Source organism: Lonchura striata, chromosome 2 (genome assembly GCF_050655825.1).
Source record: "Lonchura striata isolate lonStrDom1 chromosome 2, ASM5065582v1, whole genome shotgun sequence".
Taxonomy (NCBI): Eukaryota; Metazoa; Chordata; class Aves; order Passeriformes; family Estrildidae; genus Lonchura; species Lonchura striata.
This window is the reverse complement of record NC_140704.1, coordinates 20,106,627-20,127,251: the sequence shown is the minus strand read 5'-3', so window position 1 is coordinate 20,127,251 and position 20,625 is coordinate 20,106,627. Positions and strand designations below refer to the sequence as shown.

The following is a 20,625-nucleotide window of genomic DNA, read 5'->3' as shown; positions in this document are numbered from 1 at the left end:
AGTTTGGAAAAACTGTAAAAAAATGAGTTGAGGGGGAGCAAAAGCACTTGCAGGTGGCTGCTGCTGAGGGCTTCTGCCTATGACCCTATTGAAGTAGTTAAAAGTGGCTTGCTTTTTGTTCAGTGATTTTTGGGGATTGTGCTAAATTGTTTTCTTCTCAATATGAAAGCAATAGGACTCTCTGCTGGCAGTAGCTTGAAGTACATTCTCTCTACAGACACAAACATTATACTCTCTATTATTTTTGTTTGGGTTAGGTTGTAACACATTCATGAGTCTTGCTTTGGCAGCATTTGACCAGGTATGTGTATCCTGGGGCTAGGGAGTTTTAGTAGAGATATCTCACTACAGCTGTGCTGAAATAAAATTTAAGTAGATGACAAATATTATTTTTAAAATTCAAATGGATGTGCTTTCTTTTTGTACACTGTATCAAAAAAAGGATGGGGACTAAAATAAAATTAACATAAGCATAGATTTAAGCTGAATGTTTGGCTTAAGCTTGCTTCTTTCTATAACATTTATGAGCTATTGAATAAAATTTCAGTAAAAGAACAGTATCTTAAGCATGACAGTAGCTTTCCAGGGTTCTTCTGAGAGAAGTCAGGAGCATTGTCTTGTGTAACAGCTGCTCCACAGTTTTTTTCTAGAAGGAAATCAGATTTAGATCATTGCTCTTCCCAGGTTATTTAGGGATCTCCACATAGGAAACTAATTAGTTATTGCTAAATATCCATTCTGTTCTCCTCTTACGGACAACTTTTCTTTATAAACAACTTCTTTTTACTCCAATTACACTATGCTCTTATGTTTGTGTGGAAAGTAAAGCAACAGTGGTCTTACAGGAAGTGTGCCATGAAGCAGGAAAGGGTACAACTACTACATATAATTCTACTGGAATTATTTTTGGCATGATGTTCAGAATAGTAGAAATCAGCTACTAATAGAATCACAGAAACATTTAGCTTGGAAAAGACCCTTAAAATAATCGAGTTCAACCATAGCTATAGCTGCCTTTAGTCTTTTCTTATCTAATTAATATAGTAAAAAGCTTAAGTCTTTAATCTATATACAAGCAATTATTAAGAGTTCTGATAAACACTATGTGTTGGGATTCTCTTTCAATCCCAATATTATTATTGGTGTGGAGAAATCAGAACATATGTTTTTCTGGTGGGAAAAAGTTGTTGTAAAATTAAAAAAAAACCCTCAGATTGGAATATACTGTTTTCCTCAGCAAAACCACTCGGATGTTGAAACTCAGCGCAACTAATGTACACGTTTCCATGCAGCATTTTCAGCTTTCTGTGTGCTGGTTGTCAAATAATGTCATCAAGAAGAAGCTGTGTTTATCTGGTCTACAAAGTAAAAGGAAGCTTTTCCCTCATATCCCATCATGGAGAAGTCCAAATTCTATTTAGCATGATCATAGAGGACCTGTTAGAGGAAGAAGTTATCATTTGACAGGGTGAGGGAATCACAGGGAGTGGTGCTGTGCATGTACAGCCCTTGTAAATTGAGGAACAGCAAAAAAGCTGGATAGGTGAAGTGAAACACAGATGGAAAGCAGTATAAGGGATTCAACCATGTACATGGATCCCTCAGTACTTGGTCAAGCCTTCTTTCAAAGTGATAGGTGATGACTATTCTATTCCTGTTTCCTCAGTTTTTATTCTAGTCTCCAGATATGTAATGAGGGGAATCTATTTTATTTTGCTAATGTGAATTTTAGCTGTAGTCACTTCTTGTTCAGAAGCATTTTACAGGAAGTTGTGCTTGCAAATTAGCATTTTGTTTAACAGTACTGGTGCTCAGGCATTGTCTAATTGAAAAAACAAATTGTTTAAATATCTAGGAGGAAAGAAATCAGGAAGATTAAAGAAGAGGTATAGCTTCAGAACTTTCATATTATTGGCATGAATAATTAAGTAAATTTATTATTGATGATAGTCTTTGAATAGCAGTTGTTGCATCAAAAGTAGATTGAAATTGTATAATTGTCCAGAAATTCAGTTAACTTTATGAGTACATTTTTCTAAATTTCCAGGTAACAGAATGTCCCTTGGAACATGTTGACCCCTTACGTGTTCAAGTTAATTAAAATGTTACAGTCAGATGAAATAAAGGATTACTTACTGCATAACCACTGATACATTTTCACCACCAACCAGCATTGTAACATAGAAATTCTAAAGTATGGAAACGTCAGTAACTGTCAGAAAGTGCAAGGACATTTTGTCCTTACCTCACCTCTATGTGGAGAGGTGGCACCCTGCCTTTTTCCAATTTACCCAAATTTACCTGAATTTATATTTTTTGGCATCAGTGAAATATATATTTGCTGCTAATATTTTTTATTCAGTTTTCAAATAGCAGTGAACAAGCCTAGGAATTCATAAACTTGAAAGGGCAGATTTTGCTGTTTGCTTCCCAGGATCCCTGCCGTGGAGTTGCCACAAAAAAAAAAAAAAAAAAAAAAAAAAAAAAAAAAAAGTAAAAGGACAGGAGGTAAAGTGCTTTGAAACTACTGGGATTCTTTATTTTTTATTCCTTTTTTTAAAATTTATTTCTTTTCAAATGAACCAAAGTACACAAGATGCCAGAATTTGCAAAATAGGTTGTCTAATTACATATGAATATATAAATGTTTGCAATATTTTAATCACTGATCCCTAAAGTCCTTTGTTACAAGTGCAGTATTTCTTTACAAATTTTTTTCAGCCTCTGGTGCTGAATGTACATGACACAAAAGCCTGTGGTTTTTACTGTACTCATAACTGCTTAATAACTGTAACCAATGTTCTGTGACAGTGATGATTTGAAATTTTTCTGACAGATTAAATGTTTACGTTGCTGCTCATGGCATCAGCTCATATTTAAACAAGCTGCTGAGTATTAAAGTGCACGGACAGTTTTTGTATAACAGCTCTGATTTCTTAGGTTTATTTCCTAAGACAAGATTTATGCAATCCCACTTTCCATCTGTTAGTTGTGCTTCTCAGGAACTTCAGTGGCCGATTTAAACCAGCCTTGCAGAGGTCTCAGAAGCATGGAGTGATTACAGCAGAGCTCCCTGGGGGCTGGAGGAGCTGTTAGGGCCATTTCCTCAAAGGGCCAGTGTGGCACATGTAGAGCACTCTCTGGCCTCCTCTGGCATCTGGAAGGCAGCATCCATCCAGCTGAGGAACACATCTTTAACTGCAGCAGAGCAAGCAAATGCTCACTCCTGTTTTGCTCATGAAAAGAGAAGTTCAGGGAGGGGAGGAGAGCTGAGGGTACAGAGCATGTGGTGTGTAGGGAAAATGAGAGAGAGCTGAAAGTATTGTGGAGGTGTGTGTGGGAACCCAAGCTTCATTACTTCTGCTGTCACTAAACAACTTTTTTCTTCAGCTTATTAATGATACATTGCATTTTGCAGTATTTTACTGGATATAAACATATCCAGTAAAACTTTTTTTTTTTCTCCCATGAATGTCTTGAGGCTGCAGAAAGGATGCTCTCAGGTTGATGATTGATAATATTCATCACTTAAAAATTACTAGCTGGCTAGTTAATGCTATTGGTAGAATATTAGTAGCAGAAAAAAAAATATAATTTTAAAGGCCTGCTAGATATAAAAGCTAAATTTAACTTCGAGTATGCTCATGCTGATCAGAGGATGCCTGTAGAAAGACTGATTCTTGGACTCAGTAATTGTCTTGGTGTCTTCTCAGTTAGACAAAGGCTTCAGCCAAGTATGTATTATTCCTGTGCAATTCCCACAGTTCTAAGTAAACAGTTCAGCAGCTCACTTCTACAGGATAGACTTTCCTTGAAAATCTCTGTGACCAGAACACATTTGGGCTTTAAAATTTTCTCTCTTATTAAAAGCCTTACAATTGGGGATGGACTAAAAGACATTTGAAGGTCCCTTCCCACACAAAATATTTTATGATTCTATGATTTTGCCTATTTTTTTAAGCAACATTAGGTGATAGATATTTATTTGAAAGGTTCTGGTTGCTTTTCTTGGTGTCACATTTGCATATACTTTGTTGTTCTTGTAAAATGATAAATTAGTTTCTGTGAGCTAACAATGAAACACATATTTTCAAACTATAGTATTATTTGAAAGAGTCATCTCTTCTGTATTTCCTCTCTAGAAACTTCTAAATTAATATATCAAGGGAGGCATTGGAAAAAGTAATTTTTTTAATTTTAAAGTACTAGTTTTCATCAATATTTCCAGTTTGTCTTGGAAACAGGGTCACTCTGGTGTGTAAGAAACAGGATAATGCTTGATTACATAATAGTTTGAATAGCTGATGCTATGGTGGAATGCTGGGAGAGGTGCTTTCAAACTAAGCACTTTGATAGCTTCCTGCAAAGTTCAGAGTAAATCAGTGAGTTCCTAGGACATAATGATATTTTCTGGCTGAATGTTTTCTGTCACAAAAATGTGATCATGTTCTATCACTTTGATTTCACATGAATCTCCCAGCTTCACTAGAATTTCTGTAGACATAAACAAAGCAACCAGCCTTGTAATGACAGGAGTATTTTATTTTAGAAGTTTAAGGTGTCAGAACTGAAATACTTGAGAGAGTAATTACCTTCTTAAATTTTAAAAGCAACTTTCTGCATTGATGCTGGTTCAGTGTAAATCCATTATTCTGTTCATGTCATGGACAACACAATATGCAATTTAGGCTCAGTTTTATGAATTTAGGAAAGAAGAAATTTTTGGATCTTGGAATTCAAAATATTGTCTTTTTATAGGTTGCTACCATATTAAGATCAACTACCGATCTTAAGATCAACAATTATGGATTTGATTAGAATTCGTATATTACTGACTTTCCCCCCACATATTATATCAAATATCTAGCAAATTTTTTGTACTTAGGAGGAGTTTCTCAGTTATTTCATAAATCCTCATCCAATGCACCTTAGTATCATAGATTTGAAGCTGTAAAAGTCACTGGGGGATGAACTTCTGGAACACAGGAACAGGTTCACTTTTAAAATTTTAGTCAGGGTGTAGAGAATGGCTGAGTGCTTTTCTTGGAGAATGAGAGTCCTGCAGTCTCAGACTGAGAAGGACAGCCCCACAGAAATGCAGTTTGAGATCTGCTCTTTGCTCGGGTGCATGAGCCTTCGGTGCTGTCAGCACAGGGGAACCAGGCTGTTCAGAGCATTCTTTCTATGAGCACAAATGAGGAATTGTGGCAAGAGGGAGGGGAAGAAAATGTGCAGTACAGAAAGATGCAATTGAAAAATCACATTTTTACATTTTACAGTTGTATCTAGATTATAACTGAGGGGAAAAAAAGTCATTTCAGTGTAGAAGAGGAAAGACCTCTGCACCTTCTTACACTCTTCCAAGTCTTCACCTTCTTACTCTATGCTAACAAGATCCTGTTAATTTGAGTGGACAAGGAAGATTGACTGAAAGTACCTTACCTTCACGATGCATCTCATCAGGGCAGTTCTGAACATGTTGTTGTAACACATTGCATTAATTCTCTGTGAGGAGCAATTTACTGCACTTATTTAATCCCTTGCATTGCAAACTGCAGTCTCTGCTTAGCTGACATGCTGGTTCCTCTGGCCGTGTTTTTCACTGCAACACACTGCGAGTTCCTGGCCAGGGTTACACATCTGGCTCCCTGCTCATTAAACTAAAGCACATTTCTGTTGTGCCAGGGTGACACGCAGCCTCATAGGTGAGAGAGCGATTATAGCAGCACATATGCTGCCTAAATTCCACTTAATTCCTATTTTAAGCTCTCAAGTGGGTCCCAAGAGATAAATAGTTCTTTCTGTAGAGAAAAGTTTTCCAGCTTTCACATTTCACCAGAACTTATTTCAGTGTCGCTTATTAAATTGCACAAGCTAGTCCATTAAAGATTAAATATAATTAATCCAGATTTTAAGAGTGTGAAACTGTGACCATCAGAAATATTAGAGGTTTCCAAAACAGTAGAAATGAGAAATGGGAATAGATTTGAAGAAGTGATGAGGCCAAAGAAACCACAACGTTTGGTGATAACCGATAATTTAAATTGATGGAATTGTGATGTCTTGTGCCAAAAATGTATAAACAAAGGCAGAGTGAGCCAAAATTACTCCTGTGGCCTGCTGTTGTGGTTCTCCTGGTTAGATGCATTTTGTTTTCTGAAATGAAAACAGAATTTTGGAGGTATCGATAGCACAAGTTTTAAAAGCACTTCTGTAAATATGATTTTGAGATATGGCTGGACATTTTAAAAGCCAAAACCATTTTAAAGGCACAGAGGCTCAGACATCTCCTCCATGAACTATCAGTTGCTAAGTTAATGTCCTGAGTATGGAATTGCATGGCAATTGTCCCAGAGGACAGCCTGTACATTGGGGACCACAGTTTTCAGGATGTGGATGTGGCCAGGGGTAATATTCCTACTAGTCTGGGGTAGCTGCTCTGCACAGCTACGAGCCAAAGTTAATCCTCAGTCTCCAGCTCTGGACAATCAGCATCTGGCCATGGTGGAGCTGCCCATGGAGCATTTCAGTGCTCCCAGAGGCAGACGAGTGCTGAGCGTGAGAGGTGAAAGCTTTTCACTGAGATTGAAAACCCTGCTTATTTAATGCTGTATTAATGTATGGGTAACATTGTAGAGTTAAAGTAGTGACCTTTCAATGGAAAGGTGTATTTTTTAAGGAAAAATAGTGAGCACAAACTATTTCTACAGTGTTGTGTAAGTTTTATGTATTCCACTACAGGATATTAAGTGTTCTCTGTGAAGGTTGTTTTTTAATTGAAATTCTTGTGCTCGAAAGTATATTAATCTTCCTTTTTACAATTAATACATATAGGAAAGCAAACATTATCTCCTACTTAATACTGAGGTATTACTTTTTAAAAATATTGTTGTTGAATTAATTTTTTATTCCAATCCCTTAAAGCTCTGACAGAATTTACTGTTGTTTCAGAAGTGTTTGGCAGCACATTCAGCTGCAGGTGACTTCTGTGACCAACTTAGATCAGCAACAACATGTTGAATTGTGCAACATGTTGAATTGTTCTTTCTGTCTCTCTCCCTGTTCTCTGTGTTTCACTGCAAGGCTTTAAGAAGACAATGTTCTACATGACTACATCACATGTGAAAAGTAAAAATAAAAGTCTTGCCCACACATGGGAACAATCACCTATGGGCATATTTTGCAACTTTATAGCATTTATAACTCCTCTTCAATATCTCAGTGATGCAGAGGATTTTATAATACAACAGGTATTTTTATTATGTAGCTGTAATACAAATGTTTACAAATGTGCTGTGTTCCTGACACTCATTACGAGCTGGATTAGATGCTTTAACATCTGACTGCAGGGAGATCAGCAGCTTTTTATTTCTGTGACACTGTGAGAACATACTCACGTTATCTTTCAGTGCAGCAGGAGATAGCATGTGCCCCTAATGTATGTATGTTTTCAAGTTGAGAAGTTAAGTCTGCTGTTAATGTTATCATTGCTGTATCCAGAAATAGAAAACTGCAGGCAGATTGGATTGTGTTAGAGAATGGTAACCATAATAACCAATAACAATCTGCAAATGATAAGCAGTTTTAATGTTTAAAAATAAAATTTATATAGCATTCCTGTACTTTCATGGGCATACTTTCAGATTTTATTATTCATTCATTTGAAACTTGGTTTTGAGATTTAAAATGTGACATTAATCTTAAGGAAGTGTTTCATTATTGCATCTTGAATTAGTTGACACTGGTTTATTATATACCTAAACTAAATCTCACAGAATAAAATTTTACTTAACAACCCTCTTTCAGATGTACGCCATCTGTAAGGGAGAATTACAGGCATCCTACATGATGTATGGAATATTATGGAAGGAGATGGATTTTATTTTGTGGTTGGATGTAAAATGGACAAATTCAAGAAAGAAATACAAAGTCTTCTGGAAGTTAATGCAGTGTATCTTCATAATTTGGAATCCGCACCATGTCCAGGGATGCTGCCCATCACTTTGGCTGATACAAAAATTAAACAAACAAAAAAAACCCCACTTTTAACTTGCCCCAAATGATGCTATTTCTTTTAAGGAATGTTTTTAAGGGAAAGGAAGATATCATTCAAGAGAAGGAAGTGGTCTAAATTGTGTCCTGGCCCTGCTAATCCCCTCTTTGCCTACCCCCAGCACAAAAACAGGGGTGTTTAAGCGCAGCTCTGGGAAACCCCAACTGAATTACTTAACCTGTCATGAAACTGAGCAATTGAATTACTTAACCTGTCTGAGCAATGTGGTGTTATGAGCAAGCTTTTAACTCTTCTAGGTTAGCATGCTCTGTGTTGAGGCAGCCCTATAATTTTCATTAAACATCTGGATGTTTCGTAGAATGTGGAGTCCTGTTAGAGTTGTTCTGAACTGCTGAGACACTGCAGATACTATCACACAGTGTTCAGAGACTTACAGTGGCAATGAGAACTGTAAAAGACCCATTCGTCTAAATGTGCTGATGCTCAGAGGAGCAAGGCAGCTTGGCCTTCAGATCCATGCTGCAGCTCTTTCCAGGCAGTAAGACCCTTGAAAATTTAAGTTTATGCTGCTGGAAGGGTGTTGCCCACAGTTAGAATGACCCCTGTGGGAGAAAATCAATGGGATAGCTAAAATTCATAGCAAAAAACCTAAAAAGTTAATTGCTAATCATAATTTTCACATATAAATAACCTTGTTAAGAAATTACTCAGTGCTGATGTGGGATGGAATGGGATGGAATGGGATGGTTTGGATGCAGGGTAATTAAAGTGCAATAGCTCTTGCTCTTTCATGCCATATGTGAGGTAACAGCTTATTCAGTTTTTTGGCCAAAAGTTTCCTTAACAATTCTTGCTGCTAGCTGTGTAAAGGTGTTACAAACTGTTGACATTCTTCACTGGGATTTGAATTTGAATCTGAAATAGGTAAGAGAGAGTCAATTGCTTTCCATAGAAATCCTGAAGAAAAAAAATGTTGTTACTGTTGGATACAAGCTGAAAGATTCTTGTTTATCAAGAAAGGTCTGTTTAGTCTATTAACCTTGACAACCATGTCAGCATTTTTTTCTGTTTGTTTTCCCAAAGGCACTGTGTTGAAGTACTGTGATACAAAAAGCTATTTATAGTGTAGACAGTTCATAGCTATGCTTAAAAGACATGGGTCAGGGTTTAAATACCAGAGTTAAATGCTATTCTCTTTGACAATTTTAAAAGTCATTATGCCTAATCCCTGAAAATTAAAATGGAGAGATGGAATCCCTAAAATATCAATGTGAATCAGATAATTTTTAATTTCACAGACTGGTTGAGATAAAAAGGAACCTTTGGAACTATTTCAGTTACCTGCTCAGAGCAAGGCCACCTAACACTGGCAACCCAAGACCATGTTCAGATGGCTTTTGACTATCTCTAAGGATTGAGACTCCAGAACCTCCCTGTGAAATCTGTGACAGTGCTTTCTCACCCTCTCAGTAATATGAAAAATACAATAAAACAAACCCTATCATGCAAAAAAAAAGAAAAATTCTCTGTGTCCAAATGCATTTTCCTATATTTCAATCAATACTCATTTCTTTTTGCCTTTTTGTTAGGAGTCACTGAGAAAAGTCTGAATCTGTCTTCTTTATTCCCCTTCCACCAGATACCGCACACCTTCATAGTTTTTTATGAAAGGAACAAAACTTAGGGAAGCAATCAGGGAAAGCAAACTCCACACATATTGGCACACCTGTGTTTGTACCTGTTTGCCTCTGTTAACACATTATTAATATTGCTATTGCTGTGTTGGCTTCCACAGATGAGCAAGACCTACTTTAAAAGTGCTTGTATACATTGAATAAGTGATTTACTTTATCCTTGTGATTTACTTCATCATTTCAGACTGTAATCTTGACTCTCACAGTTACAGTATTTTATTTTTCTTTAGTCTGAGTGCTGGTTCTTAAGGTCTAGTATTCATCGAGTCGTGTTGGTGTAGCTCTCTGCCACACATCTGCAAGAAGGTGTCCTGCTGGAAAGTGCCAGTTGGGGAGAGGAGCAATTCCACCCTTAGCTTTTTTTCCACCTACCATTTTTTACACCTATTTTTGTGCTTTTGACACTTTCTGCCTTCATCCCTGTTCCATTCTGTCCCCAAAATAGAGTAACAACTTTCTCTTACTCAAGTCTCCAACTGGCAGGTTTTCCAGTGGCCTGTATTTGTTTGATCAGCCAATTCTGCCCAGACATCCCATCTCAGCGTTTCCGCCCTGCTCCACACCATTCCACTCCTTCCTGGTTACCTCCTAGCTTTAGATAGTCGGTAGCCAGCTGTCTCTTTGAAGGCCTTTTCAAATCCTGTGGTGCTCCCTGCCTACCATCAACATTTTTCTTGCATAATCTTAATTCCTGTCTTCTAGCCTGGCTCTCCTCCCTGTGGGTCACACTGCTGCGATCCATCCTTGTTCTGCACTCTGATTTTCTGCTTTTCCCATCCCATTACCTCTCCAGCCCCATTGTTCACAGCTTCCTTTTACCAACTCTCTCTCCCTCTCCATGCCCCCCTCACACTCCTCCATCTCCTCCCTTTCTCTGCTCACTCTTTCCATGTGGATCATGGCATTCTGTCTGCAAGGCTCAGCACTGAGATGCTGCCCACTCTCTGCTGGCCAGTCCCTTGCCACACTCAGCTACTGGGGGAACCATGTGCAGCAAAAACCCTGTGCTGTCACTTAGCTGGGGGAGGAGCATAGATCATCTAGAAGTGCTTTTCTAAGTTTAAACACCCTCAACAGGGGTGGCATTTTTGCAGACTTTTAATTCTTGAACCATAAAAGCTATATGCAAATTTGCTTTGTGGAGCCCTGAGACAGACTTTGGTACCTGTCATGATGTTTCAATTCAAGAGAGCAATGAGCAATTCAGCTTATTTACTGTCCAAGCTGCCAGACTCTGGCTGCTTGTGCTGTCTGTAGTGAGAATTACTTGTGACATGAAAGTCACTTACGGTGACAGCCTGAATAATGCCCTAAGTCTCTGTTGAATATATGTGAACTGCAGTCCTCCCTGATTTCATATTCATTGCTAAAGTACAGGAGCTGATTATCATAATTTTTAATACATACAAAGCAATATGTTTTCCTGTATTTTGATGTTAGGAGTACTTGTAACATTCCTGCTGGTTTTCTTTTTCTCCAAATTAGTTATGAGAGCCATATCCAAAAGGGAACAATCAAGCTACAGCACCCAGATTTCAATTGCTTACAAGAGCTGTATCGGACAAGTAAAGTAATGCGTGATGACACTGGCTTTGCCAGTATTGACAGATGTGGTTCCACACTAAAAACACTGGGCAGGAAAACTTGGGCAGTTACATTGAAGCTGGTAATTGTGTGTGACCACACTCATTCAGCATCAGTAGGAGCAACCAACTTGGACAAGTGGTGATTACATTCCAGTAGAGGTGTCTGATGCCTGCTAGCCTCCATGTAGGAATGATGCATGTTTTATTTATGCTCTGGGAATGCACTATTATGCACTTGTTTGCAGCATAATTTGCAATTGATATAATGCAAAGTGACCAGTTCAGCTGACAGATTTAAACTAATGCTATTTTGTAAACATATGGTCAGAAATAAAATTAATGTATTCTGATTTCTGATTTGCCCTTTTCCAACCATTTTCTTGGGTTTAACTCTGTTTGTGGATACATACAAGAACATAAAAAAATCCAGGCTCATGAGTCACATCATATATAGTCAACAGAGGACAAAAGGTCTGTTTTGACAGAGAAAACAGATTGAGAGAATAATATCCTACTAACTCACGCAAAGAAACAGAGTTAGTCAAGAGATGTATTTAAAATAAGCAGGGGATGATGCACAGGAAGGAACAGGGTAGAATTTACAAAGCATTTGAACTGCTTCATTTGCTGGTTTTGTTACAAAAGAGGTCTTGTTCTCTTCTGTGGAATAGAAGGAAATTGAGTAGCACAAACTGGTTTCAATGCTATATCTTCTCATGAGATGCTGTGTACATTATATTAACTTGATTATAGATATAAATGGGCAAGCATACACCCACACATTTCCTCCTTAAGAAATTATATATTCCGTATTTTTTTCTTAGTGCTTATGTATAGTTCTGGTTATAGGATATAGTGCTAGCAGCAGTATGACCTATAAAGAATTGAGAAGACTAAGCTGAGAAGGGACAGGTTTCATAGTGATGTTTGAAAGCAGTTTTGATCAGGGTTGTGTTACTGGATGCCAACTGGTGGCCTCTTCTTCAGTTGTAAAGAACAGCCTTTCCCAGAGGGCAATATTTCTGTGTGCCTGGTTTACTTTATGCTGTATTCCTAAACCGTCTTTAATGGGATTTATTTTTAAGCCCCATTTTAATATTAGTTTGGGAATGCAGTTGGGGAATTAGTCTCTGAAGTGTTTTAGTTGTGATTTATCCTGGTCTTTGGGGTTTTTTACTCTTTCTTGCCTGCTCTGCCCGGACTAGACGTTGGCAGGGGCGAGGCGGGTCCTTGGATTCTCCTGTCCCGGTGCGGTATTGCGTGGGATCCGCTTCCCGTGCACTGGAGGTAGCGGGTGTAACTCTCCAGTTACCTGAGTACCATTGTGGCACAGAGATAAAGTTACACCGTGTTTACAGAGCAGCCTGGGACTAATCAGTGCGAGGAAGCAATGAAGCGAGTGAAACATGCAAAAGAGAAACTATTGTGGGCTGTTTGTTTTTCAGAGGAGAATTTTCTTTTTTGAGACATAAATAGTGAGATAGCTGCATGGGTTTCTGCAGCACGGTCAGAGCAGCGAGGGGTTTGTGTGAGCAGCGCTCCCCGCGGCTCTCCCGGCTGGTCCCGGCCGCCGCAGCCGCCCCTCACCGGGCCCGGCAGCTCGTCCCGGGCGCTCCGGTGCGACTCGCGCTCTCCCGGCCCCGCTCTCCCCGCTCGCAGTTTGGGCGGGGCAGGGCCGGAACGCGGCGCTGCCGCCCGCCGCTGCCCGCACCGCCCCGGCCCTCAGCCCGCACCGCCCCGTCTTGTTCCGTTCCATCCCTCCCGTCCCGTCCCGCCGCCCGCACCGCCCCGCTGCGTGCCCCGCACCGCACTGCCTTGTCCCTCTGTCCCGCACTGCCTTGTCCCTCTGTCCCGCACGGCTCCGTCCCTCTGTCCCGCACGGCCCCGTCCCTCTGTCCCGCCCCGTCCCGCTGCCCGCCCCTCCCCGTCCGGCTCCGCGCGGCTCCGCACGGGCGCGGGGCTGGGGCTGCCGCTGCCGCCCGCGGAGTTTCGCAGTTTTCCGTCCCGCCGGTCCCGCGGCCCTCGCAGCGCACTCCGCGTTGATGCCCGAGAGCCCCGGTGCCTCAGGAGCAGCCCAGGCGTGGGAAAGCAGCCCGGGAAGCCTGCCCGGCTGGGACGCGGGAGCCGAGGATGCCGTGGAAGATCTGACTTCAGGCGACTGGGCGCTCCGGGCAACTGGTGTCAGACCGCGAAGGAGTAGCTATGTACCTTTTTGGCAGTGAGGAGTACGAAGCGGTAAGATGTAAACTAGTGGTTTTTTGGGGGTTTTGTTTGTTTGTTTGTTTGTTTGTTTTCTTAGTTGTTACTTACTTTTAATGTTCCAGTCTCAGAGTTTATTGGGCAGCTTTGAATCGTTTTTTCTGTTTGAATTTCAGTGTTCACCAATTCGATTGCTTTTTAAATATGACATTTTTCTTCAAGTATTGGGGTACTATTTGGTAGATAAAAGTGAATTCACTTTCCTTGTTTTATTGCGTTGTGGCAGTATTGAAAGTATTTAACTACTGAGTATTATGAGACTATTTGGACTCTGAGTTAAGCAAACCCATGCCTCCACATAATTCAGAATTTGTCTCATAATTTGTAGTGTAAATAGACTACAAGGAGCTTACAGAACTGGCCTTAATAGTATGTTTGTGGGATGTTGCCAAGCCATTTCTTTTGTACAAAAGTTCAAAGCATGCCATTGTAATGTACTGCAATGTCCATCAAAAGAGCTAGCTTATAAAAACCCAAACACACCCACATTAAGATCTGACACTCTTTACTTAAATATATGTATAAAAAACCACAGTGTTTGAAATAAGCTGATGATATCAGAGAAGACCAGAAGAAAACCACTAACAGCTCCACACTTTTGCATGACACTGTTAGCTGACATAAAAGTTTGCAATTTTGCAGCCTGTGGTTCAAGTGCTACGTTGTAAGCAAAGTGGATGGATTCTGCCACCCACACACATTTGTGGCCGAGTCCAAATCTGAGGAGCTTTGGGGAAGAGTAACACTGAAAAATATGTATGAACTCTACTATAGGACATCGAAATAAATTTCACAAGCTCAAAAGTGCTACATTCTTTGCATATAACTGGCAATTGCAAATGTTTTGTTTTGATTACTGAAGTTGCTCTTTGAAGTATGAAAGGGCCTTTTATGGAAGTCTGGTTTCTGCAACACAATTCAAGGAATTAATTTAGTTATTTTGCATTTTTCCCCCTTTTTTTTTTCTTTTTTAAATTCCAGCCAGCTATGTTTTTTAGATGCAAGAAATGTAGAAGACATTCATGAAAATAATTTAAGTGCAGCTGTCTGCACATTGAACTCATTTGTGTATGTGTGACTTGCACAAACTTTCACAAAGCAAGCTAGGGAGCTGAAAAGAACATAGTTTTTCCAAAGCAGTAAGCCACAGGGCATTGCAGTGATTATGCTATAGAATGTTGACTTGTGTATAAAAATTGTAAAGCAGAAGAGATCATCAAACTTTGAAGCTTTTTTTTTTTTTTTAAATTGGTTACATTCATATATTTTTAACGGGTAGCAAATAGTTCTTAACAGACTTTTGCATTTTGCTCTTCATTCCATTGTATCCTGTGGCGTTACTTCCTGGTTCATACAGCAAGCAAGTCTGAAGTTTTAAAATGTCTTGAAAATAACCTAGATGACTGAAGAATAGTGTTAGAGCTTTGGATTCAAATATCAATCTCTTTCTCTGATGTGCTTTCAGCTTCTAAAAAATATTGAAGTACTCTGTCTCATAGAAAGTAATTCAGTGTTTCAGAAAACTTTCCCAGGCATGCGAGCCATCTCATTCCCTTTTCTATGACATCGCTGTGCAAAGTGAATTAGCGTCAGTAGAAAACATAAGAAACCCACCATGAATTATGTAGGGTTGGAGTTTTTTATTTCCTTCTTGTTTTTTTTCTTTTGTTCTCTTTGATAAGTCTAGAGGTCCCTGAAACTGAAGAGTAATGATCTCCTCAAATAAAATGTGTCACTAAGTGCAAACTAAAATATAATTTGAGTTTTTTTCTTCTTAGATTTTCTTATGAGCAAGACAATTTGGGGGAAAATAAGGATGCACTTTTTGGTGTTATTTTGGCAGTCAGACTTACCAAGATGTTTGCTTTACTCAGTGAGAAATAAAATAGAATTGATGGTATACCTAAAACTTGAAGAACACTTTTATTGTTCAGTAAAAGCAAAATCAATATGAAACTTCTATCTGTACAGATCTGTTGTTCATGAAGCCATATGCTCTATACTGTGGAAAAGGCATTTGTTTTATCTTCCCACACAATTACTTGAGTCACTGAAGGACAAAGTGAGTGAAAAGTGACAGTGAAGAATTTCTGGGTTTAATTTTAAGTTTACTATTAATTTAAAGCAATTTTAAATAACTTCAAGGAATTCTAGCTATGCATATAAAATTTTATTCTTATCCTAGGGAGGAGACTACTGATGAAAAGAAACATAGCATCATGAAAGCATCTTTTAGAGGAATTCAGTAAATCCATCTCTTAAAACTAAATATTTACATAGAGTAATAGAGAAATGGAACTGTGTGTGATAATTGTTTGCATTTCAAATGCACACACACATGTCCACGTGAGCACACACACATGTTTGCAGAAATATGGGTATCTGAGGTGGTATTCTAACTCAGTGGAATTTAACAGTCAAATGCTACAGACTGGTAGCTTTTGCATGCACTTTGCTTTTGTTTTGTTCCTGTGTATAAACAAGATTGGATTATTAGCTTACTCTGAGTGCATAACACGTCCAGATATCTGACAGCACTGATAATCGTAAACTTTGATAAACTTTTGATAGTGATAATTATAAACTTTAATAAACTTTTGATAATGGTAAACTTTGACACCATCTCCCACCAGCCCCAGCTGACAAAGATATTGCTTAAGAATCAGTTATCAAAAGAAAAAAGCTGGGTTTATGACAGCTTCATATTAAAAATTAAAAAAAAAGGGTCATGACATAGTGTCAAAAGCTATCTTTTTGAAATAAATTAAATATTTAAAAAATTATTGATTACAAAACAGGTAACAGTGGTCCTTTCCTATTTCCATTAGTATTTCCATAAATGGTCTAACTTGGGATGCACAGTGTCTTTCCCATTACATTTTAAAACTTTAAGTAGATGCTTATAAAGCTCTTTATGAGTGATAAAATAAACATATGGAATCTTTTTAGGCATTTTTCACCACATACCTGGCAAAGTAGATGTGTTTGACTATAGTAAGTAATTTAATTTCATAAATACAGGAAACTGTAAAAGGTGCAGGCCCAACAGTCTCATTTGTGGCTGTAACTTGTTTGTTTAGGCCTTTTCCTGTTCATTTGTGAAATAAACCTCTGGTTAAAGGGAATATATAAATAAATTAAACAGAATTGGAGTAGTTCATCAAAAATGAAACAGAAAGAGGGAACTCCTTTTCACAGATGCCTGGTAGATCGTAGTTAGCATTACGCTCCCAAAACAAAAGCATCTAAAACTTATTCCCAACAGACTTTTGAGTTCCACATAAGGGATGCTGGCAGTCCAGATGGTGTTTGCAAGTCTGGGAGGCTGTCCTGTGTCCCCAGGCTACACTTTGCCCAGCAGGGCAGTTCCCCTGGCTGCAGAACATCTGCTCTTCCTCCCCCAGGTGGGTCTTGCCAGGGCTGTGGGCACTGGGCAGCTCCAGCCACCTCCCTCCAGCCTTCCCGGGGCCCTGATGGAGGTGTGCCAGGCTGATGGCACCAGCTTGTCCTCGGCTGGGCACAGGACACCTTTAATGTTTCGTCACTCCTTCCCACCAACAGTCTCCCGTGGCAGAGACTTTGGGCTCTCTTGTATTAGTATGATCCAACACTTTGATGGTAAATGTAGGGTTAAGAATTGCTTCTGAGAGAATCCTAATCACTGGGAAGCTGTTCTATTAGGAGAGTAATTCAGAGTTTTCTTGGTTATTGGTAATTTAAGAAAAATAATTGAATTTCATTCACCCTATTGCATGCAACCTTCAGATTTTTGTGATCAGTTTTTAACTTTCCTAAGAAACTCAAAATCTGGCTTTTTTTGATCTCCATAGGTATTTTTCTAGGAAAATACCCTTAAAAAGAGTGGGAAACCTCTTTACATGAAATGCTTGTGATGTCCAGAGCATATGTTTGGTTGCCTTGGAAATTGAGCATTTGTCACTTGTGTTCTCCAGGCAAAAGTTTTGAACTTGTCTATTTAAATTAAATCTTCCATTGAGTTTGCCTATGTCCTCTTGAAGGATGGGGCACTTCTTTTGGAATAATAAGTATGATGTTGATAAATGCCAGTTATACTCATGACTCCTGCCAGGCAGCATTATCTTCCAAAAAGTATGAAAATCTGTCTGCTCAATTTCTAAAGGAGGGGAATATTTTGGAGCAGTCAAATGTCATTCAGGTTTGAGAAGAGTTACTTTTTGACTGTTCTTCATGAATCAGACAGATCCCAGTTCTGTGTGTACAGGCATTCTGCTGATAGGGCTAATTTCAAGGGAAAACCCCACCTATTTTACAAATATTGCAAGTCCTAGAAAACAGTAGGGACAACACAGTGATGTATTTACTCTGAGTCCTTGTTACTTACCTTGTTTCAGAAACTGAGTGAAGGGAGGAAAGGATGCTGTTTAAGATCAGAGACAGTCACTTGTAACTTGTAACTAAAAACTAATAAGTTTTTAGAAATGGTAGTTTTCGTCATACTGTGGATTGACATGGGAACGTATCTGAATATATCAGAATTGCTTCTTTGGGAACCTCTCCCTTGAATTGCATGTTTGTTATTACAAGAATAGTTTGGCAAATTACCTGCGGCAGAACACTGTAAAAATGTAGCCATAAGATTTTGGAATGACTTCACCACATTCACCTTAGTTCAACCTAAGGTAACAACATCTAATGCTATGTTCAGATAGATAAGTTGTGCAACACATGAGTGTAACTTGAAAGGCAGTCAAATTAAATTCAGTCTCTGAGGTTTGCTTCAGAGCCATGAGTCCATCCTTTGAAAAATCCCATTACATTTTGATTCTTTATCTTTAAATTTTAGGAGACACTTGGTTTGTTTCTAGTGACAATAGCACTTGGTTAATTTTCAATTGCAAATATTGTACAGCTGAACAAGAAATGGAGTTATTCTTGCCTGAAACCATGTGTTTAGTGAGAAGAACTCTTATGTGGAAGAAACAAGTGCTTATATGTGAAGACAGATGGGGTCACATCCAGAGGTGGATGTAGATTTGTGAAACAGTCACCCTTAACAAGCCTTTTTCCTGTGGATTTTCTGCAGCAGCCAAAGTGTAGAAGCAATACAATTTTTCCTAAATTGGAAAAATGAGGGTCATTCTGTATGGCATCATTCCCCATGACTAGCTCAGAGACCTCGCAACTGTGTTTAAGCACTCCATATGAGGGGAAGCCTGGGAGAGCTGCTGGTTCTGATGGTGTAGCAGAATGGCTCCTGAAACAGTTTCAGTTTAGAATAAGGAAACACTAGAGAGGAAAATATCAATAAACCCATGCAGACGTAAGTATTGGTAATTTCTGTGTTACTCCTAAGACACCCAGTGTACTTGTCAGTTAGTGTTTTGCACAACTGTAGTGACCATACTTCTATCCCCAGAAAAAAAAACAGTGTTAGATTTAATGTCCCGTAGTTTATGTGAAGTAGACTTTTTAGTAATGATGTTACTGTTTGTTTCATATATCTTCTATTTCCTTGCCTCCTGTCTTTAATTTGAATTTCAGTAACTAAGGATGGAGCCTTTTATATTTTTGAGAGTATATTGAAGGTATTTATAATGTATCTGGCCTTCCCCTACCTCTGCCCCCACAATCCAAGACATGAACAGTCAATAAAAAGGTGGGGAGCTCTGTGGAGGCCATGGGTGGAGACACGAGCTGTAGTACATGAGTCTGTGAGCAGAGGGTCAGCTGTCCCTTATGTAGAGCTCAGAATACCTGTTTTTAATGTAGGGTTCTGGGGAGTGTGGAGCTCTGGGAGATTAGAGACAAGATTCCTCCCTTCAGGAAATAACTTTTAGAAATAGATATTTCCAGCAAAAAATATGAGGCAAGTCAATGCTTGCAATTTATCTGGATCCTTTTGCACGGGTTTAGTGCTGAGTGGTGTCTGAATGCAATGAAGGAAGGGAGTGAGCATTTCTGTTATTGTGGAAGAGGATCATGGTCAGTGCATGATGTTTGAGAAGCAGGTTTGTGCCTGAGGCATGTGTGAGAGGGAGCCCTGTGAAAGTCAAATGGTTCCTGACATTTAGAAACCAACCCCAGTGACCGGCTCCAGGTGATGAAATAGCAAAGCAGAAATTTGCTTCTGTTTAAGGAGTAGAGTGTAAGAGAAAAGGAGTGTGAAAACTGGCTTGGGTTGGCAGAACCAGTGCAGTTCACCTCAGAAACATGAAGAAAAAATAAAAAAAATCAATGTGCTTAAATATCATACAACTGTATGAGGGAGCTCTGAACCTCTCAGCTACTTTCCCACTTGTGAGACAGCAGTGGGAAGGAGGGAAGGAGGTCTCTCACCAGACCCTTAGCTTCTGAGTGAATTGATATCACCAAGGCCTGATGAAACCTGAAAATTCATCTGTTGGTCTTGGTTTCAATTTATTTCCATCAGAAGGAAATGCCCATGATAATTACCTAGTTCCTGGCAATGCACTGATCAGCCTCATGCTGCACAAGGCACTTTACCTCAGTGATGTGAAACAGCATGGACTTGGGGAAAAAAATATAACCAGATAACTTCATGATCAGGAATATATGAGTTTTTTGATTCTATATTCATCATTTATTCTACAGGCTTTGATAGAAAAAAATGTCTATTTTTCAGTGAAGAATTTGTATGATGCTAATGTAGCCATAAAAGGTGTTAATGGTAGGAGTAGTACTCTAGGCTGGGCAGTACAGAGTTAACAACAAGCTAGTTAGATGAGCTTCCCTGATTTGTGTAGCTACATACTTAATTCTTGGATTCCTCTGCACATCATGTGAGTGTGTCCAGGATTTTGGAAATTATTAACAACTTCCTTCCTCTTATGCCACATATATTCATAGTTCTTATTTAATTAAATGTCGGGAGACCTATGTAGCCATAGATGTCCCCTGGGTAAAAGATACTAATGGCATGTGGTTTAAGTAGTCAATTTATAATGCTTGGGGTGGAGCACTACATGCAAAATTTGAGATATTTAGAAGAAGCTGGACTGAATGTCTTCAGTTAAGGAAATGGGATATGCATATGCATATGGATATGCTGTGCATGAATATGGTGCAAAAT

At 39.0% G+C, this 20,625-nt stretch overlaps 1 protein-coding gene across 7 annotated transcripts in view; it reads left to right on the top strand.

The window, feature by feature from the left end:
• CACNB2 (calcium voltage-gated channel auxiliary subunit beta 2) overlaps nt 1-20,625 on the top strand; it is a 245,389-nt gene that overhangs the window by 122,234 nt on the left and 102,530 nt on the right. Inside the window, exon 1 of one of the 7 annotated variants that reach the window (XM_021541002.4) lies at nt 13,228-13,529. The exons of the other annotated variants lie outside the window; for them this stretch is intronic. Coding sequence (XP_021396677.1) covers nt 13,497-13,529 — 33 coding nt within the window. The 5' untranslated portion in view covers nt 13,228-13,496. Of the gene's footprint in view, nt 1-13,227; nt 13,530-20,625 lie in introns of those variants that run through there. 7 annotated transcript variants of the gene reach the window in all.